This window comes from Cucurbita maxima, unplaced genomic scaffold, assembly GCF_002738345.1.
Source record: "Cucurbita maxima cultivar Rimu unplaced genomic scaffold, Cmax_1.0 Cma_Scf00026, whole genome shotgun sequence".
Taxonomy (NCBI): domain Eukaryota; kingdom Viridiplantae; phylum Streptophyta; class Magnoliopsida; order Cucurbitales; family Cucurbitaceae; genus Cucurbita; species Cucurbita maxima.
The window spans coordinates 1614564-1628347 of record NW_019272042.1 but is presented as its reverse complement, the minus strand read 5'-3'; the positions used below and the strand labels follow the sequence as shown (position 1 = coordinate 1628347).

Here is a 13784-nt window from a genome sequence, read left to right as displayed (position 1 = left end):
AGGAGAAGAATCGCGAATGGAAGCAATCGATACCGTAGAAATTGCATCGAATCTCTCAGGCGAAGAGCCCTCACTGTAAACGTTATAACATTGAGCACTTCCAAAAATCACCAGAGAAATTCATTCATTCACTGCAAAATCCCTTTGTTCATCTTCCGATGCCCAAACTCCGCGTTGCCCTCAAAGTTTTCTGCTCCTTCAGCTCTGTGTTTTTGTTGCTATTCAACTGACAAAAAAGCACCAGTAAGCACCTATTTTATTTCATTTCGTTTTTCTTCTTCCTCGAAATTTCTATTTATGAACATGTTTGGGAGGTTTTGTTTGAATCGCTTCATCTAATCGTCTTCTCTAAATTTCTGCTGATTTTGAGGTTATGTTCTGTTTGGAATTTTACCTTTGACTGACATGGATTCAATGGCGTTTTTGAAGTTCATTTGTTTCTTAAATGTGAGTTTTGCTTAATTTAAGCTGAGTTAGGGTTTTACTACGTTGATTTTGCTGAGAGTTTCGTCAGCTCTCTACTAATTTTCCTTGTGAACTCGTCAAATGTGAGAATCGTAGTCGTATGGAGTTTGGACCTGTTGACAGGTTTTGCGATGAAGGCGTAAAATTGTTTATTGCATTGGTCACCATATCAAGGCGTAGAGATGTGAGGTGGTTCCATGCATTCCCTTTGAACTCTAATGGAGTGATGGTTGGATTTTGTAGGACGGATTGTGGAAGTGAATGTGTATATTTACCCAGCAATCTGCATTTATTATTTTTTATTTATTTATAAATATGCATTTTATTTTTCAAATCGCTCGATGGCTATCAAACTAGCATATTTAAATTTAGCTGTTTTTGTGTGCGTATCTCAACTAATTTTATGAGATAGTTTCCTAACAACACTAGATTGCCTGCCCTTTCTTTCACGCTGGCCAGGACGAGAAAGGATATAACGGTGCATTGAAAGATCCAACAGTCAAAAGGGAAACCAAAGGGGGGTTCTAAAAAGCAAGAATCGGCTCCCCTTATGAGAATATAACCGGTCCCATCTCTCTCCAAACCTAACGTGGTAGTTCCCCATCATAGGGCTTTCTATCTATAGATTGAGGCATTACAACTAACCACTCTCTTAAGTGTCAAATGGTTTTTTGAGTGCATTTAATCAATCGATCGCTATTCACTGACTCCCACTAGGTGTAAAGTGACTGGGTTCCAAACCTCACCCTTGAGAAAAAGATATTGAACTTCATTTCTTTATGTCTTTCTGTTAGTACGAGGATCCCCGCTAAGCATCCATGACTAAATGGTTAAAGCGCCCGGGTGCCACGGAATGGGCGAAGATCACCAGAGAGCAAGGCCAGATCTTCTGCATATGTTAATCAGGAAACTCTTAGGATTTTAATTTTCTAAGAGTTGGGCATATGATATTTGGTAATTTGGTTAGGATGGGATAATGGGAGAGTGCAAGGAGCGAGACAATAAATAGTTGGGTAGCTTGGGAGAGGATCAGAACTCTTGAAGTTTGAAAGACTTGTATCCATCCTTGCACAGCTCTAGTAAGTACTATTCATCTCTTCACATCACCAATCGAGCACAACTTAAAAGGTCTAAAGTTTAAATCCTTCTTTTCTTTTTCGTTACCGCAGTTTCTCTTATCTTTTATCCAAATGGATAGTCTTTTTGTGTTTCCTTTGGAATGGAGTGGTGAGGGTTTTCCTATTTCTTTTGTAATTTCATACCAACATTGAAAGAAACAATTTTAGCTAAGTTTTGAAGAAAAAAAAGTTCCCGATCAAACTCAATTGGCGTCAAACTACCTCCCTAGGCACACCAATGGGATAGAAAGTTTAGTATATTTCCGTTTCAGGTTGTTCAATTCTAACACCCAACCCAACCCAACACTTAAATGTTTGGGTAGGTGCCCACTTGCTACAATTATGGAAAACTCAACATGAAACAAAGACACTAAATGAATTGGGATGGGGTATCAAAAGGACATCGAAGATACGACAAAGAGAGGCAGCAATGAGGAGACAACAAAGATATCGAATGCGAACATTGGAGAGTCACAATGAAGAGAGAGATTTGGAGAGCTAAGTCGAGACACCCATATCACCCATATCAACCTTAGATTGCATGTATATGCACTTTTCCTTCTCTTTAGGGTTGTAGCGGTGCATCATTTGTGGAGGAATATCAGAAGATCTTGACCACATTATTTGGAGTTAGTTTGCTCAATCTATTTAGTCTCATTTTGAAGTCTTTTAGAGTTTCTATGGCTTTAACAAAATGGTAGGGCTATGTTGAGGAGGCTCTGCCACATCCACCCTCTAGGATAAGGGCAAAATTCTTTGGCAAGTTTGTTTTCTTATTTGCCATTTTACGGGACATTTGGATTGAAATAATAGAATTTTGGAAGGGTAGAGAGGTTCTGGAGGAGATTTGGTATATCATTAGGTTTTCTTGTGGGCTTTGGTTTCTAATGTTTTTTGTAATCATTAGTTACGTTATTCTCTTGGATTGGAATCTCTTTTATGCAGTTTTTGGGCTCTTTTTTTGTTTGTTCTTGTGTAACATTTTCTTTTTTCTTAATGAATGCTTGGCTTTTTATTAAAAATTGCTCCGATAAGCCAATTTCAATCGCATTATAAGGGACCTTTAATGAAAGGCTATTTTCATTGAGATAGGACAATAGTGTAAGGGGTATCACTATTTGAAATGGTGGTGCCTCCCCTACAAGAACTCTCAAATGAAGTGTTGGGATGAAGCTTCCTGAATGGGTTGAAAACTAGCTTAAGGATAATGGCAAGGTGAAAGAGAATGTTGGAGAGAGTGATGAAATAGGGGGGCTGTCATTGAACTTGATTGTTGAAATCCGCCATCAGCCTATGCACAACGCACGTCCCCAAGCTACTCCATTTAGTGTTGGCCTCATTGGTCTGATTTGTGGCTGGAGCAATAGTTTGCATCTTGATTTATTTGAGCGGTCCTACATAGATTTGGAAGAGCTTGTCCTCGAAACGTACAATGGAATCTTTAACAAGGAGACGTCCTTGATTGTTTCTTAGATTCTTTTTCTTTTGTAGTTGTGTCTTCATGTAAATTCTGTCTCCTTTCAATGGCTATTGATTAAATGCACTTCTTTTCTTATGGAAAAGCCTTTTGTATTCTGATTTGGTTCAGCACTTCACTTTCCTCCCCTCTTTTCGAACTTCGTATCATCTATGAAATTATTTTTCATCATCATCATCATTGTTTGTAAGACTACTGTTTTGATCCTATAATTTTTTAAATTAGATAAAGAATCGAACATCTTTCCACTTACCAGGCATTGTTCTTTAATAAATTGATTTTCCATGTGCTTAAAATTTGTTAACTGGTTCATCTCGTTTCCAACTGTAGCAACAAAATTGATTTGAGGTCTGTGTGCGTGGGGCATGGTTTGGAAGTACCAAGTGGTTTTTCCAAAGTTGCCGGGTAACTTAGTGCGGAGAATAATGCGAGCATCTTGCTATCATGTAAAAGTTAATTTACACTGCATTTCCATATTTGAGTCAATTGAATGAGGCTGGGCTGATCATTGTATGAGTTATGGATTGCAACAAAGATGAAGCCATTAAAGCAAGGGAGATTGCTGAGAAGAAGATGGAAAGCAAAGATTTCACGGGGGCTCGTAAGCTTGTTCTCAAGGCTCAACAGCTAAATCCGGACGCAGAGAATATTTCGCAAATGCTCATGGTTTGTGATGTGCATTGTGCGGCAGAGAAGAAGCTTTTAGGGAATGAGATGGATTGGTATGCCATCCTTCAGATCGAGCAAACAGCAAATGAGGCGACGATTAGGAAGCAATACCGGAAGTATGCTCTTCTACTTCATCCTGATAAAAACAAATTTATTGGTGCGGAAGCTGCTTTCAAGTTGGTTGGTGAAGCTCAACGAGTGCTGTTGGACCAAGAGAAACGTCGATTGCATGATATGAGACGCAGACCAGCTATACCGTATCAACCTCCACATAGAGCTGCTTCATCCTTTAATGTCGGGGTTCAAGCTAATTTCAGAAGCAACTTTACGAGCTTCATTCCTCAGCATCAGCCGCCTCAACAGCAAGGACACTCGGGGTTCAGTCATAATCGTGCGACTTTTTGGACTGTCTGTCCATTTTGTTCAGTGAGGTACCAGTACTATAAAGAAGTGGTTAATAGATCACTATGCTGTCAGAATTGCAAGAAGCCCTTTGTTGCATATGATATGGAACTACAAGGGGCTCACCCTCAACCCATGTCGAACTTGAACCAGGCATCATTTTTCCAGCAGCAGAATTCCTTCAATCACAAGGCTGATACGGGACGCCCGGGAAACTCTCAGTCTGACAAGCGTCGGAGGACACGCAGCACCTCAGCTGCTGCTTCAGAAAAATTCACCGGTAAAAAGAAAAGGAAGCAGACTTCTGAATCTAGTGAGAGTTTTGATACGGGAACCAGCTCCGATCAAGAGGAAAATGTTGTTACTGATGAAGATAGCAGAAAGGATGTTGGTTGCTCGGGAGAGCAACGTCAGCGTAGATCGGTTCGAAGCAGGCAGAAGGTTTCTTACAATGAGAATGTAAGTGATGATGACAACGATGACTTTGTGATCACTCTAAAAAAATCAAAGAGAAGAAAATCATCAATCGTTTCTGACGATGATGTTGAAGAAGTATATGTAGATGGGGCATCTAAAATCAATAACCATTACAGATCTGTTGATTTGGATGCTGATCGGAAGGAAGTTAATAAGCAAGAAAATCATTGCTCTGAACGGAATTTATCGCATAGAAACAAGGGAAGTAAGAAGGCGAGTCATAAAGAAACGGCAGATAAGGATGTTTCTCAGGGAAGCATGGAGTCAGCTGGTGATACCAAGTGTAATTTTCTTTCATGTTCTGATCCCGATTTCCATGATTTTGATAAACTGCGGAATCGAGAATGTTTTGCTCTCGGGCAGATCTGGGCTATGTATGATGATATTGATACTATGCCTAGATTCTATGCTTGGATCAAGAAAGTGTTTCCTTCTGGATTCAAGGTCCAAATCACTTGGCTCGAGCCAGAAGTAACCGATGATGGCCGAAGAAAATGTGTCAATAAAGAAATGCCAATTTCCTGTGGTGAGTTTGTTTTCGGAGAAACTGAAACCATGACAGATTGTGGTTCGATGTTTTCTCATGCTGTTTCTTGGGACAAAGGCTGTCGTAAAGACAGTTTCAAGATTTATCCAAGGAAAGGGGAAATTTGGGCTCTTTTCAAGAACTGGGATAAGAACAGTAACTGTGATTCCAATAGCCGATACGATTATGAGTTTGTTGAGACATTATCGGAATTTACCGAAGAAGCTGGTATCGATGTTGCATTCTTAGCTAAGGTAAAAGGATTTTCGTGTCTCTTTTGTCGAATGGTCAAGGAAGGAGGAAAACCAGTTAGAGTCCCTGCAGCTGAGTTGTTCAGATTTTCGCATCGGATTCCTTCATTTCCACTCACCGGTGACGAACGAGAGGATGTTCCAGAAAATTCTTTGGAACTTGACCCAGCTGCTCTTCCCCCCAATGTTCCTGAAATTGTGATCCCTGTACAATTAAACGAGATGGCCGCTGCTGCTGATATTAAGACAGGTCTCCGGTCTGAGAGCGATGATGGTAATGTACCTGTAGCTTCGTCGGGCGAGGCTTATGAGATTCCAGATCCTGAATTTCACAACTTCGATGTCAACAAATCTTCTGAGAAGTTTGGCATTGGTCAGGTCTGGGCACTGTACAGTGACGAGGATGCCTTGCCGAGGTACTATGGTCTGATCAAGAAGATAACTCGTGAACCACGGTTCGAAGTGAAGTTGACGTGGCTCGAGTCCTCAGCACTGCCAAATGACACTATCGAATGGCACGATAAAGGCATGCTGATTCCTTGTGGGAGATTTAGAACTCAAAGGAGGACTATCATGCACTGCTGCACTTCCACCGATCCCTTTTCACATCTGGTTAGAACTGATTCTGCTCCTAATAGTGGCTTCTCCATCTTCCCTAGAACTGGCGAAGTTTGGGCATTATACAAGAACTGGACTCCTGAAATCAGATCTTCAGATTTAGAAAAATGTGAATACGATATAGCAGAAGTCATCGACGACGACGATTCACAAAAAGAAGTTATGGTCTTGAACCGCATCGATGGCCATAACTCGATCTTTAAGGCTCAAACCAAAAACGATGGTTCCACACTCACTATGATAATTCCTCAAGCCGAGCTTCTACGATTCTCTCATCAGATACCTGCTTTTCGGTTGACAGACGAGCTGGGTGGTAGCTTGAGAGGTTGCTTGGAACTTGACCCTGCCGCTTTACCAGTATATTATTTTTCTTGACTCGATTAGGCAGGACGATATCGACACTGTAGGCAGCGATGCCATTGTATACCTCTGTATCTAATAGCCCCAACCCGAGCCTTTGGACGGAAAACCGAACCTTTTTTTGGAGAAAACCTTGGCAATCCTCAACTTGTTTAGATGAGAAATCTTTGCTGGTTTGGATCTACTCTGGAAAACCAAGCTTTTTATGCTTCACTTTTAAAGGTGTAAAGCTTCAAAAGGTATGTGCTTGGGATCTTGATCTTACTGGCTTTGGTAGAAAGATAGTTTCCACTCATAATGCTTTGTTTGTGCATAAAATTTCAATTATCATTGTGAATCAACCACCTATTTTGGTATGTAGACTCATTTGCCAAGGACAAGATGATGAATTTCTTCACTTACCAAATTTAAATTTTCAAATTTTACCTCCACTATTTACTTTTTACTTCTGATTTGAATTCCAAACAGTTGGTGAGTAACTTTCTTAGAAGAATGATTACTGGTAGTAGTTATTTTTATCGGAAGTCATATCATTCGATCATCTTAGTGTTCGGACGTGTTGGTGTGCGTCTCGGCTATTCTAATTATGTAACTACTTGATAAGTTAGGAGGACGTTAAATTTTTGGTAGATGACCTAACTTCGAATCCCACTTAAATTTTTTCTTACTCGGGTATATGCTATCAAAGTCATTGTTATTACTTAATTGCTTTTAGCTTGTAACATTATTTTCTTACCAATTATTTTCAACATATTTCTTCGCTCACGTTTTTTAGAACATTTATCTCAAACGTGATTCGAGGCTCGAGCATACATCGACGATATCCATGAAATCTGAATTTTTCACGGTTGACTTGTTCACTAGGTTAGAATAAGTGTTGTACAATCACTGTTTCGTTGTCGCAAGAGTGTGATTTAGCTCGAATAATTAATCCTTAGTTAGAAGTGAAGATATTCCCCATCCTTGCCCGATTCTCTTTTTTTTTTATGTATGTCACCGATTCTCTTTTCCATTTTTTTTATGTATGTCACGTTGCGAAACTATATTATAATATTGAAATTTAAATTTTTTGAAATTATATTACATCTTTTCTTATAAAATATTATTAAATTTAATAGGTTGCCTAGAGTAATCATTTACTAAAAAATTTATTTCGAATAATATAAATTTCCACGTATGTTGCTAAAAATCGGAAAAAAATTGAAAATATAAAAGAAATTAAATTAATTTAATTAAAAGTTTGACAGCTGTCGGTCCTCGATGGCAAAGAGTAACGGTTCGCTGACTAGGAGGTTTGGGTATATTTTTCAAATTTATTTTTTTTATTTTTTTAATAGGAAAAATGACCTTTTTCATCTTGGAACTTGATTCTTTTCGGTGAAATCCCGCCGCTAAGATCAGATTCCTCACTCTCTCACTCTATTTTTCCCGCCAAAACCCTCGCGGTCCCTCCCTTCTTCCCGCCATATCTTTCACATTCCAATCCTACTTCTTAAGCCCTCTTCCGATTTGCTTCTCCGGCGCCGACAAACTATCTCCGGCTTCGCTCCCCCGGCGGCAGAAGAATTGAAAAGGACTCCCTTCTGGAGTGATCGCGTGGGCATTGATTGTACGGATACAGAAGTCTTTGACGGCCATCTTTCACCGCCTACATGTTCTGGTAAACGATTTAGATTTCCGTATCATTTCCTTTTAAAGTGATCGATGTTGTGAAAGGTTGGTCTTGATGTTCTGTCCATTGAGTTTCTGAAGTCGCTGGTTTTTGCTTTCCGTGAGTTTTTTTTTTTTTTTTTTTCCTTTTCTTTTTTGTGATTTATGGAGTTTTATATTCTGAATGATTTTTCTTGGGGATCGACTTAGTTCATGCTGTTCTTGGATTCCACAGCAGAGTTCTCGTATTCACCTCTTACTGAAGTTAAAAATTCATTTTGATGATAGGTTAGAATTGACTCTTTTGATTATCAAGTATGGGATAAGTTTTTTCCTTAAACTTCTACCTAAATCAAATTCAACTAGTTTCTCCTAATGTAGAGTGATTATGCTGTCTGTGACTGGAAACTGTTATACTTTTCACCTTGATTTATCTTGTGGTTCGGGTAACACAGGTGAGGAACCCGATAAAGCTTCGTGTTCTTCAGGAACAGTTGACTTTTATAATGACATTTTTGAAACTCAAGTAGTGAATCCTGTAAGTAATGAGTTTGAGACTCAATTAGTGGATCCCCTTGGAGAAACTCAAGTGTTTGATGTTGCGCGTGAAACCCAAATCTCGAGTCTCGGTGGTGAAACCCAGGAACTTGATGATCCCATTCCTGATTGCGTCAAGAATATGAACTTCGACACTCAAATATTGAATGATTCTGATGGTGAAGAGGCTGGAGATTGCTATGATGATGAAGGAACAAAGACAACTGAAATTAATGTTCATGACGATCTATCCGGCGATGAATCAGCCCAAAGTTATGATCAAATGACCTCTCTCCGTGGACATGATGCGTGGAAAGATTTAGAGGTACTACCGGACACGTTGCCTGATCAAAAATATAATTCAGGTATTATTCTTGTGATCGTTTGTACTAGATGCAAATATTTTTCGTAGCTTTCAATACGAGTGGAGTTCAAACAAGTTTTAATTTAGGTCGTTTCGTGCTTGTCGTGTGGTTTCAGTATATTACTGCAGAGTTCCCTGTTTTCAGAATGTTATGTCCGTAGTTTTTAGTATATTCGTGCTCGTCGTTGAATAATGTAATTACAATGGAGGATAGAAGAGAAAAGTGAATCTATAGTTTTTCTTGAGCTGATAAAAGTGCTCTTGGGATGTTTATTTGTTGCAAATGATTATTTTTTCATTCTAGGATTATAGTTGAAAAAACAATACGAGTCTAAAATCAATTTTCTTTTCGTTCACCTTTTCAGGACTCACACGACTTGCTTCAACTCGTGCAGCCTCATTGCGTGCCTCTGGTTTAGCAGCCCGTAGTTCTGCCATGAAGACGAGAAGCCCCTGGTCTTCTTCTGTTATGATTGACAAGAGTATAGAAAAATCATCCTTAAAAGGTTATCACGTTGATTGGCAGAGTGATGTTGGGCAATTCTGTGAGATTGATGGAGATTCAAGTAACATTAAGTGCAGAGCTTCGATTCGTGTGGCCTCATTGCGTGCCTCTGGTTTAGCTGCCATGCAGACTAGAAACCCCACACATTCGGTTATGACCGACAAGGATGTAGGAAAATCATCCTTAAAAGATAATCATGTTGAGCGGCAGGCCGATCTTAAGTGCAGGGCTGGCAGTTCAGCAGCGAGAAAGCTTTTTGCTGATGATTATATACCTGTTGGAGATTTAGGAGATCTCGACACAAGCCATGGTGTCAGTGACGTTGACCCGCATCGTTTGTCTGCATGTGATGGTGATCAGTTGGCAGGGTTAAGCTATGTCGACTCTCAAGAACCAGGGGATTTGACTCAAGACAATGCTCTTGATTTTGTTGAAAAGTTTCTTAAAGATAATTCTATGGAGTTTGATCATGGAGGAGGAACCCGTAAATTGGACGATATGGTGCAACCAAAGTCTGTTCCTAACACAAAAGGACAATATAATCTGGCTAACATTGTTAATTGTATGAGAACAGTTGGAGAATCGAGAGTTTTTGACTGGGACGATAATCGAGAAGATGAAGGAGGTGGAGATCTTTTCTGCAGAAGGAAGGAAGAGTTCTTCACCGAACCTCGAAATTTGAAAGGAAAACGAGTAGACTTGAATGGTGACTGGGAAGAATGTTTGAGTATAAAAAATATGAAATCGAGGTTATTTTATTCTGATTCACGTCTAGAGTTGAGTAAAGGAAACGAGAACGAATCAGCCCGAGACGCCAACGTCAAATGCAAAAAGAACCTATCCAATAAGTTGGATCAGCAGAATGATGGCGAAGCATGTTCGGGAGAGTTGGAAGACAATGGCGTCGATGATCAACAAGAAGTCTCTAATGTGGGTTTCGATACACAGATGGCAGCTGAGGCAATGGAAGCATTATTCCATGATGAGAGTATCCATAAGTTAGTTCATAATAGTAGTCCAAAGGACTCTGTCAGAGGTTCTCCTTTTAGAAAGGCAGACTCGAGCTCAAAATCAAGGCGATCTGCTAAGGGACATGCTTGTAGTTCTCGGGTTGCCCCTAGGCAGTCGAAAAAAAGAAACCAGAAGTTTTCTGGAACTCTCAGGAACGTGTGTGGAACCGAGACTGTGAAATTGTCGGAGTGGAGTAAGAAAAGAGACGCTGATGGAATTGGCCATGACTCTATTAATGGATGTAACACGGTTCAGAAGCAGCTTTTACGTGGAAAAATCGTTGAGGTTTCACCTGTTGCACATCGAACAAGGAATTCGATGATGCTAAATCAATCGAAAAAGGCTAAGATTACATCTGGTGAACGTGAGTGGTCGGTTACAAAGGTAGGTTCATCAATCAAGAAAAGTTGTGGTGATAGAGCCAATCGGGATTCTAAAGCAAAGAGAACAAAATCTTTAGAGGCTGCATCCGAGATTCTCGAAACGAAGTCGAAAGGCTCTGAAAATCGAGCAAAACGCTCCATAGGAGACCAAAAATCTTGTGATATGTTAGTTGGTCCCGTAAGTCTGTGTGAAGATTTACTTGGACGAACTATGAATAAGCGCACGAGGTCGTGTAACATGAAGAAAACACGATCATCACCTCGTTTAAATGAGAACTTGGAAAGACTAACCAATGGTAGATTGTCCATTGAAGATTCTAACGGGCCAAATTCTGTTCAGCAGTTAAAGAAAGAAAACGATGGATGTTCGGTTTCTTCTATTGTAAACACTACGGTCGATACATTTCCGAGTAAAAGGCATAAACCATCCGACACAGTTTGTGCTACTCCGCCCGATAACTGTAGGACGCCTATAAATGCTGCATCACCTGTTTGTATGGGCAGTGAATATTACAAACAATCATGCAAAAAGGGCCTCTCGAAACCAAATCTTTTGAAAGAACTTCGTGATTTAACAGCTCCCGGTTTTCTATCAGGATCATTTCGTACTGAATCGAGGAAGAGAAAAGATATGAATGAGGTTCGAGTCTTGTATAGCCAACACCTTGATGAGGACATAATCAAACAGCAAAAGAAGGTAGTAGTTTCAGTTCTCATACTCTTTTACCTTCTACCTGGTGGTTATTTCAACTTATAACTCATTATTGATGATCTTTTAGACATCGACTCGCCTAGGGGTTACTGAGGTATCGTCCATGACCGAGGCAACACATTTCGTTGCCGATAAATTTGTACGTACGAGGAATATGTTAGAAGCCATTTCTCTGGGTAAGCTTGTGGTGACACACCTATGGATTGAGAGTTGTGGACAGGCAAGCTGCTTCATTGACGAAAAAAACTACCTCCTACGAGACGCCAAAAAGGAGAAGGAATTTGGCTTTAGAATGCCAGGTTCTTTGGCATGTGCTCGCCAGCGTCCTCTTCTCGAGGTGATTTCGATATCATTGTTTAACCGTGTAGTGTTTTCCGCCATTACCCTTCTCTAGTTTTCACAATGGTAAGCTCCACAGGGTCGACGCGTGTTGATTACTCCAAATACAAAGCCTGGGAAAGACGTCATTTCGAGATTGGTCAAGGCAGTAAAGGGTCAAGTATGTTTTGATTTTGATCCCTTTTTTTCGACGCATCACGTGTCGTTCATCTGCGCTGCATGTGTTCATACACATTCTTTTGCTAACGTTGGCTGTGATGTTATCAGGCATTTGAAAGAATCGGGAGGTCTATGCTGAAGGATGATCAAATTTCAGATGATTTGTTGGTTTTGTCGTGCGAAGAAGATTACAATTTGTGCATGTCTTTTCTTCAAAAAGGTTGGTTCAAGTCTTTCCTCATATAGTTTATAGCATCAATGAAGTCTAGTGGGTTATTATTATTATTATTATTTTATTTTAAATAAAATTATTAAAATTGAAAAGAAGAAAGAAGGGTTGGTCACGTGACAAATTGTGGTTAGACGACTAGAAGATGGGTGAAACTCGTGATGTGACCATTTATTTTTCTTCCTTTTTTTTTAAAAAATGTATATTTTGTGTGCAGGCGTCTCGGTATATAGTTCTGAGTTGTTACTTAATGGGATCGTAACCCAGAGGCTTGAATTTGAAAGGTCGGATCTTCTATCATTTAGTAAATTTCATATAAAATTCATAATTTTTTGTCATTTAGTTTTAGTATAAAAATAATTTTATTCTTGAAGTTTGAATTAGCTCGAGATTTTTTATGTCATTGATTCGTAACACAAATTAGTCTTTGGAAAGTTCGAATGGATCTTGACTGCTCAAATTTCTTTCTAATAGAATGTTTGGGATTTGTTTGAAATAATTTTTGAAGTGCTTAAAAATAAATTTAAAATGTTATTAGAAAGTCATTTCAAATGAACTCTCAATAAAGGATGAAATGAAGATCACATCCAAAAGCAATCAAATATCATTTGATACTCGTGTCCTATAATATTGTTGAATGATTATGTAGGCATCGTCTTTTTGTAGATCATGTCAAGAGGACTCGTTCGACGATATGGCTCAAGAAAGGTGGAAATAAGTTTCATCCTGTTACCAAACATCGATAACTTTGTTACTTGCAGTGTATATTATATAGTTTTGATGTGTTCTATGATTTCATAGTTTAATGTAAATGCTTAGGCTAATAGGGTAAATGCATGTTATAATTTTATTTATTTATCTTATTATCATAAGGTTATGCAAAATGCAATTATGTTTTTATTTATTTTATTATCGAGTAACTTAATGTAATGATGCGATTTATATATTTATATATTAAGGTCTTATGTGACATTAATTGGGAAATTTTAAATTCTTGCGTCTTTTATTTCATGAACTTTTTGTGTTAAACTTATGCCAACGAATTTATATATAATTACTTGATCCAATTACATGGCCGATTTGAATTGCATTATTTTTCCTATGTTCATCATTTAAAACTAATTTTAATTGAATAGAAATGCAAATGCAAATGTTAAAGTGATTATACGAAAATTGCTTTTAATAAATATTAAATTATTCATAATATTTTGAACTTTAGTTGATTTGTTTTCATTTTTATTCCAAATTTATAAATTATGTTATAATTTTTTTTTTGTTAAAATAAAAGATGACGAATTGAAAATGTTATTTAAGATTATACAAAAGATTAAGATTTTTATAATTTATTTCTTCTGTTAAATCATCTAGGTAATTAATTTTTATGCCCGTAAATAATATTAAAAAGATAAAATGAAAACATTTCAAAATTTAGGAATATAATTTAACATTTAACAAATAACTTACAAACATTATTTTCACAAAAAATCACTATTTTTAAAACTAGCAAAAAAAAAAAAAAAAAAAAAAAAAAA

At 38.2% G+C, this 13784-nt stretch overlaps 2 protein-coding genes across 2 annotated transcripts; both read left to right on the top strand.

Moving 5' to 3' along the window:
* Nucleotides 1-6794, top strand: LOC111498998. The gene is made up of 2 exons (XM_023150421.1): nucleotides 1-243; nucleotides 3391-6794. Exon 2 carries the CDS (start codon nucleotides 3580-3582, stop codon nucleotides 6376-6378), a length of 2799 nt encoding a protein of 932 aa, XP_023006189.1. The 5' UTR covers nucleotides 1-243; nucleotides 3391-3579; the 3' UTR covers nucleotides 6379-6794.
* On the top strand, nucleotides 6417-13131 carry LOC111498885. Its single transcript, XM_023150239.1, has 9 exons — nucleotides 6417-6716; nucleotides 7765-8023; nucleotides 8469-8915; nucleotides 9280-11510; nucleotides 11593-11862; nucleotides 11944-12024; nucleotides 12132-12243; nucleotides 12470-12536; nucleotides 12902-13131. The coding sequence occupies exons 1-9, from the start codon at nucleotides 6417-6419 to the stop codon at nucleotides 12996-12998; spliced, it is 3864 nt and encodes a 1287-aa protein (XP_023006007.1). The 3' UTR covers nucleotides 12999-13131.
* The last annotated feature ends 653 nt before the right edge of the window (nucleotides 13132-13784 follow it).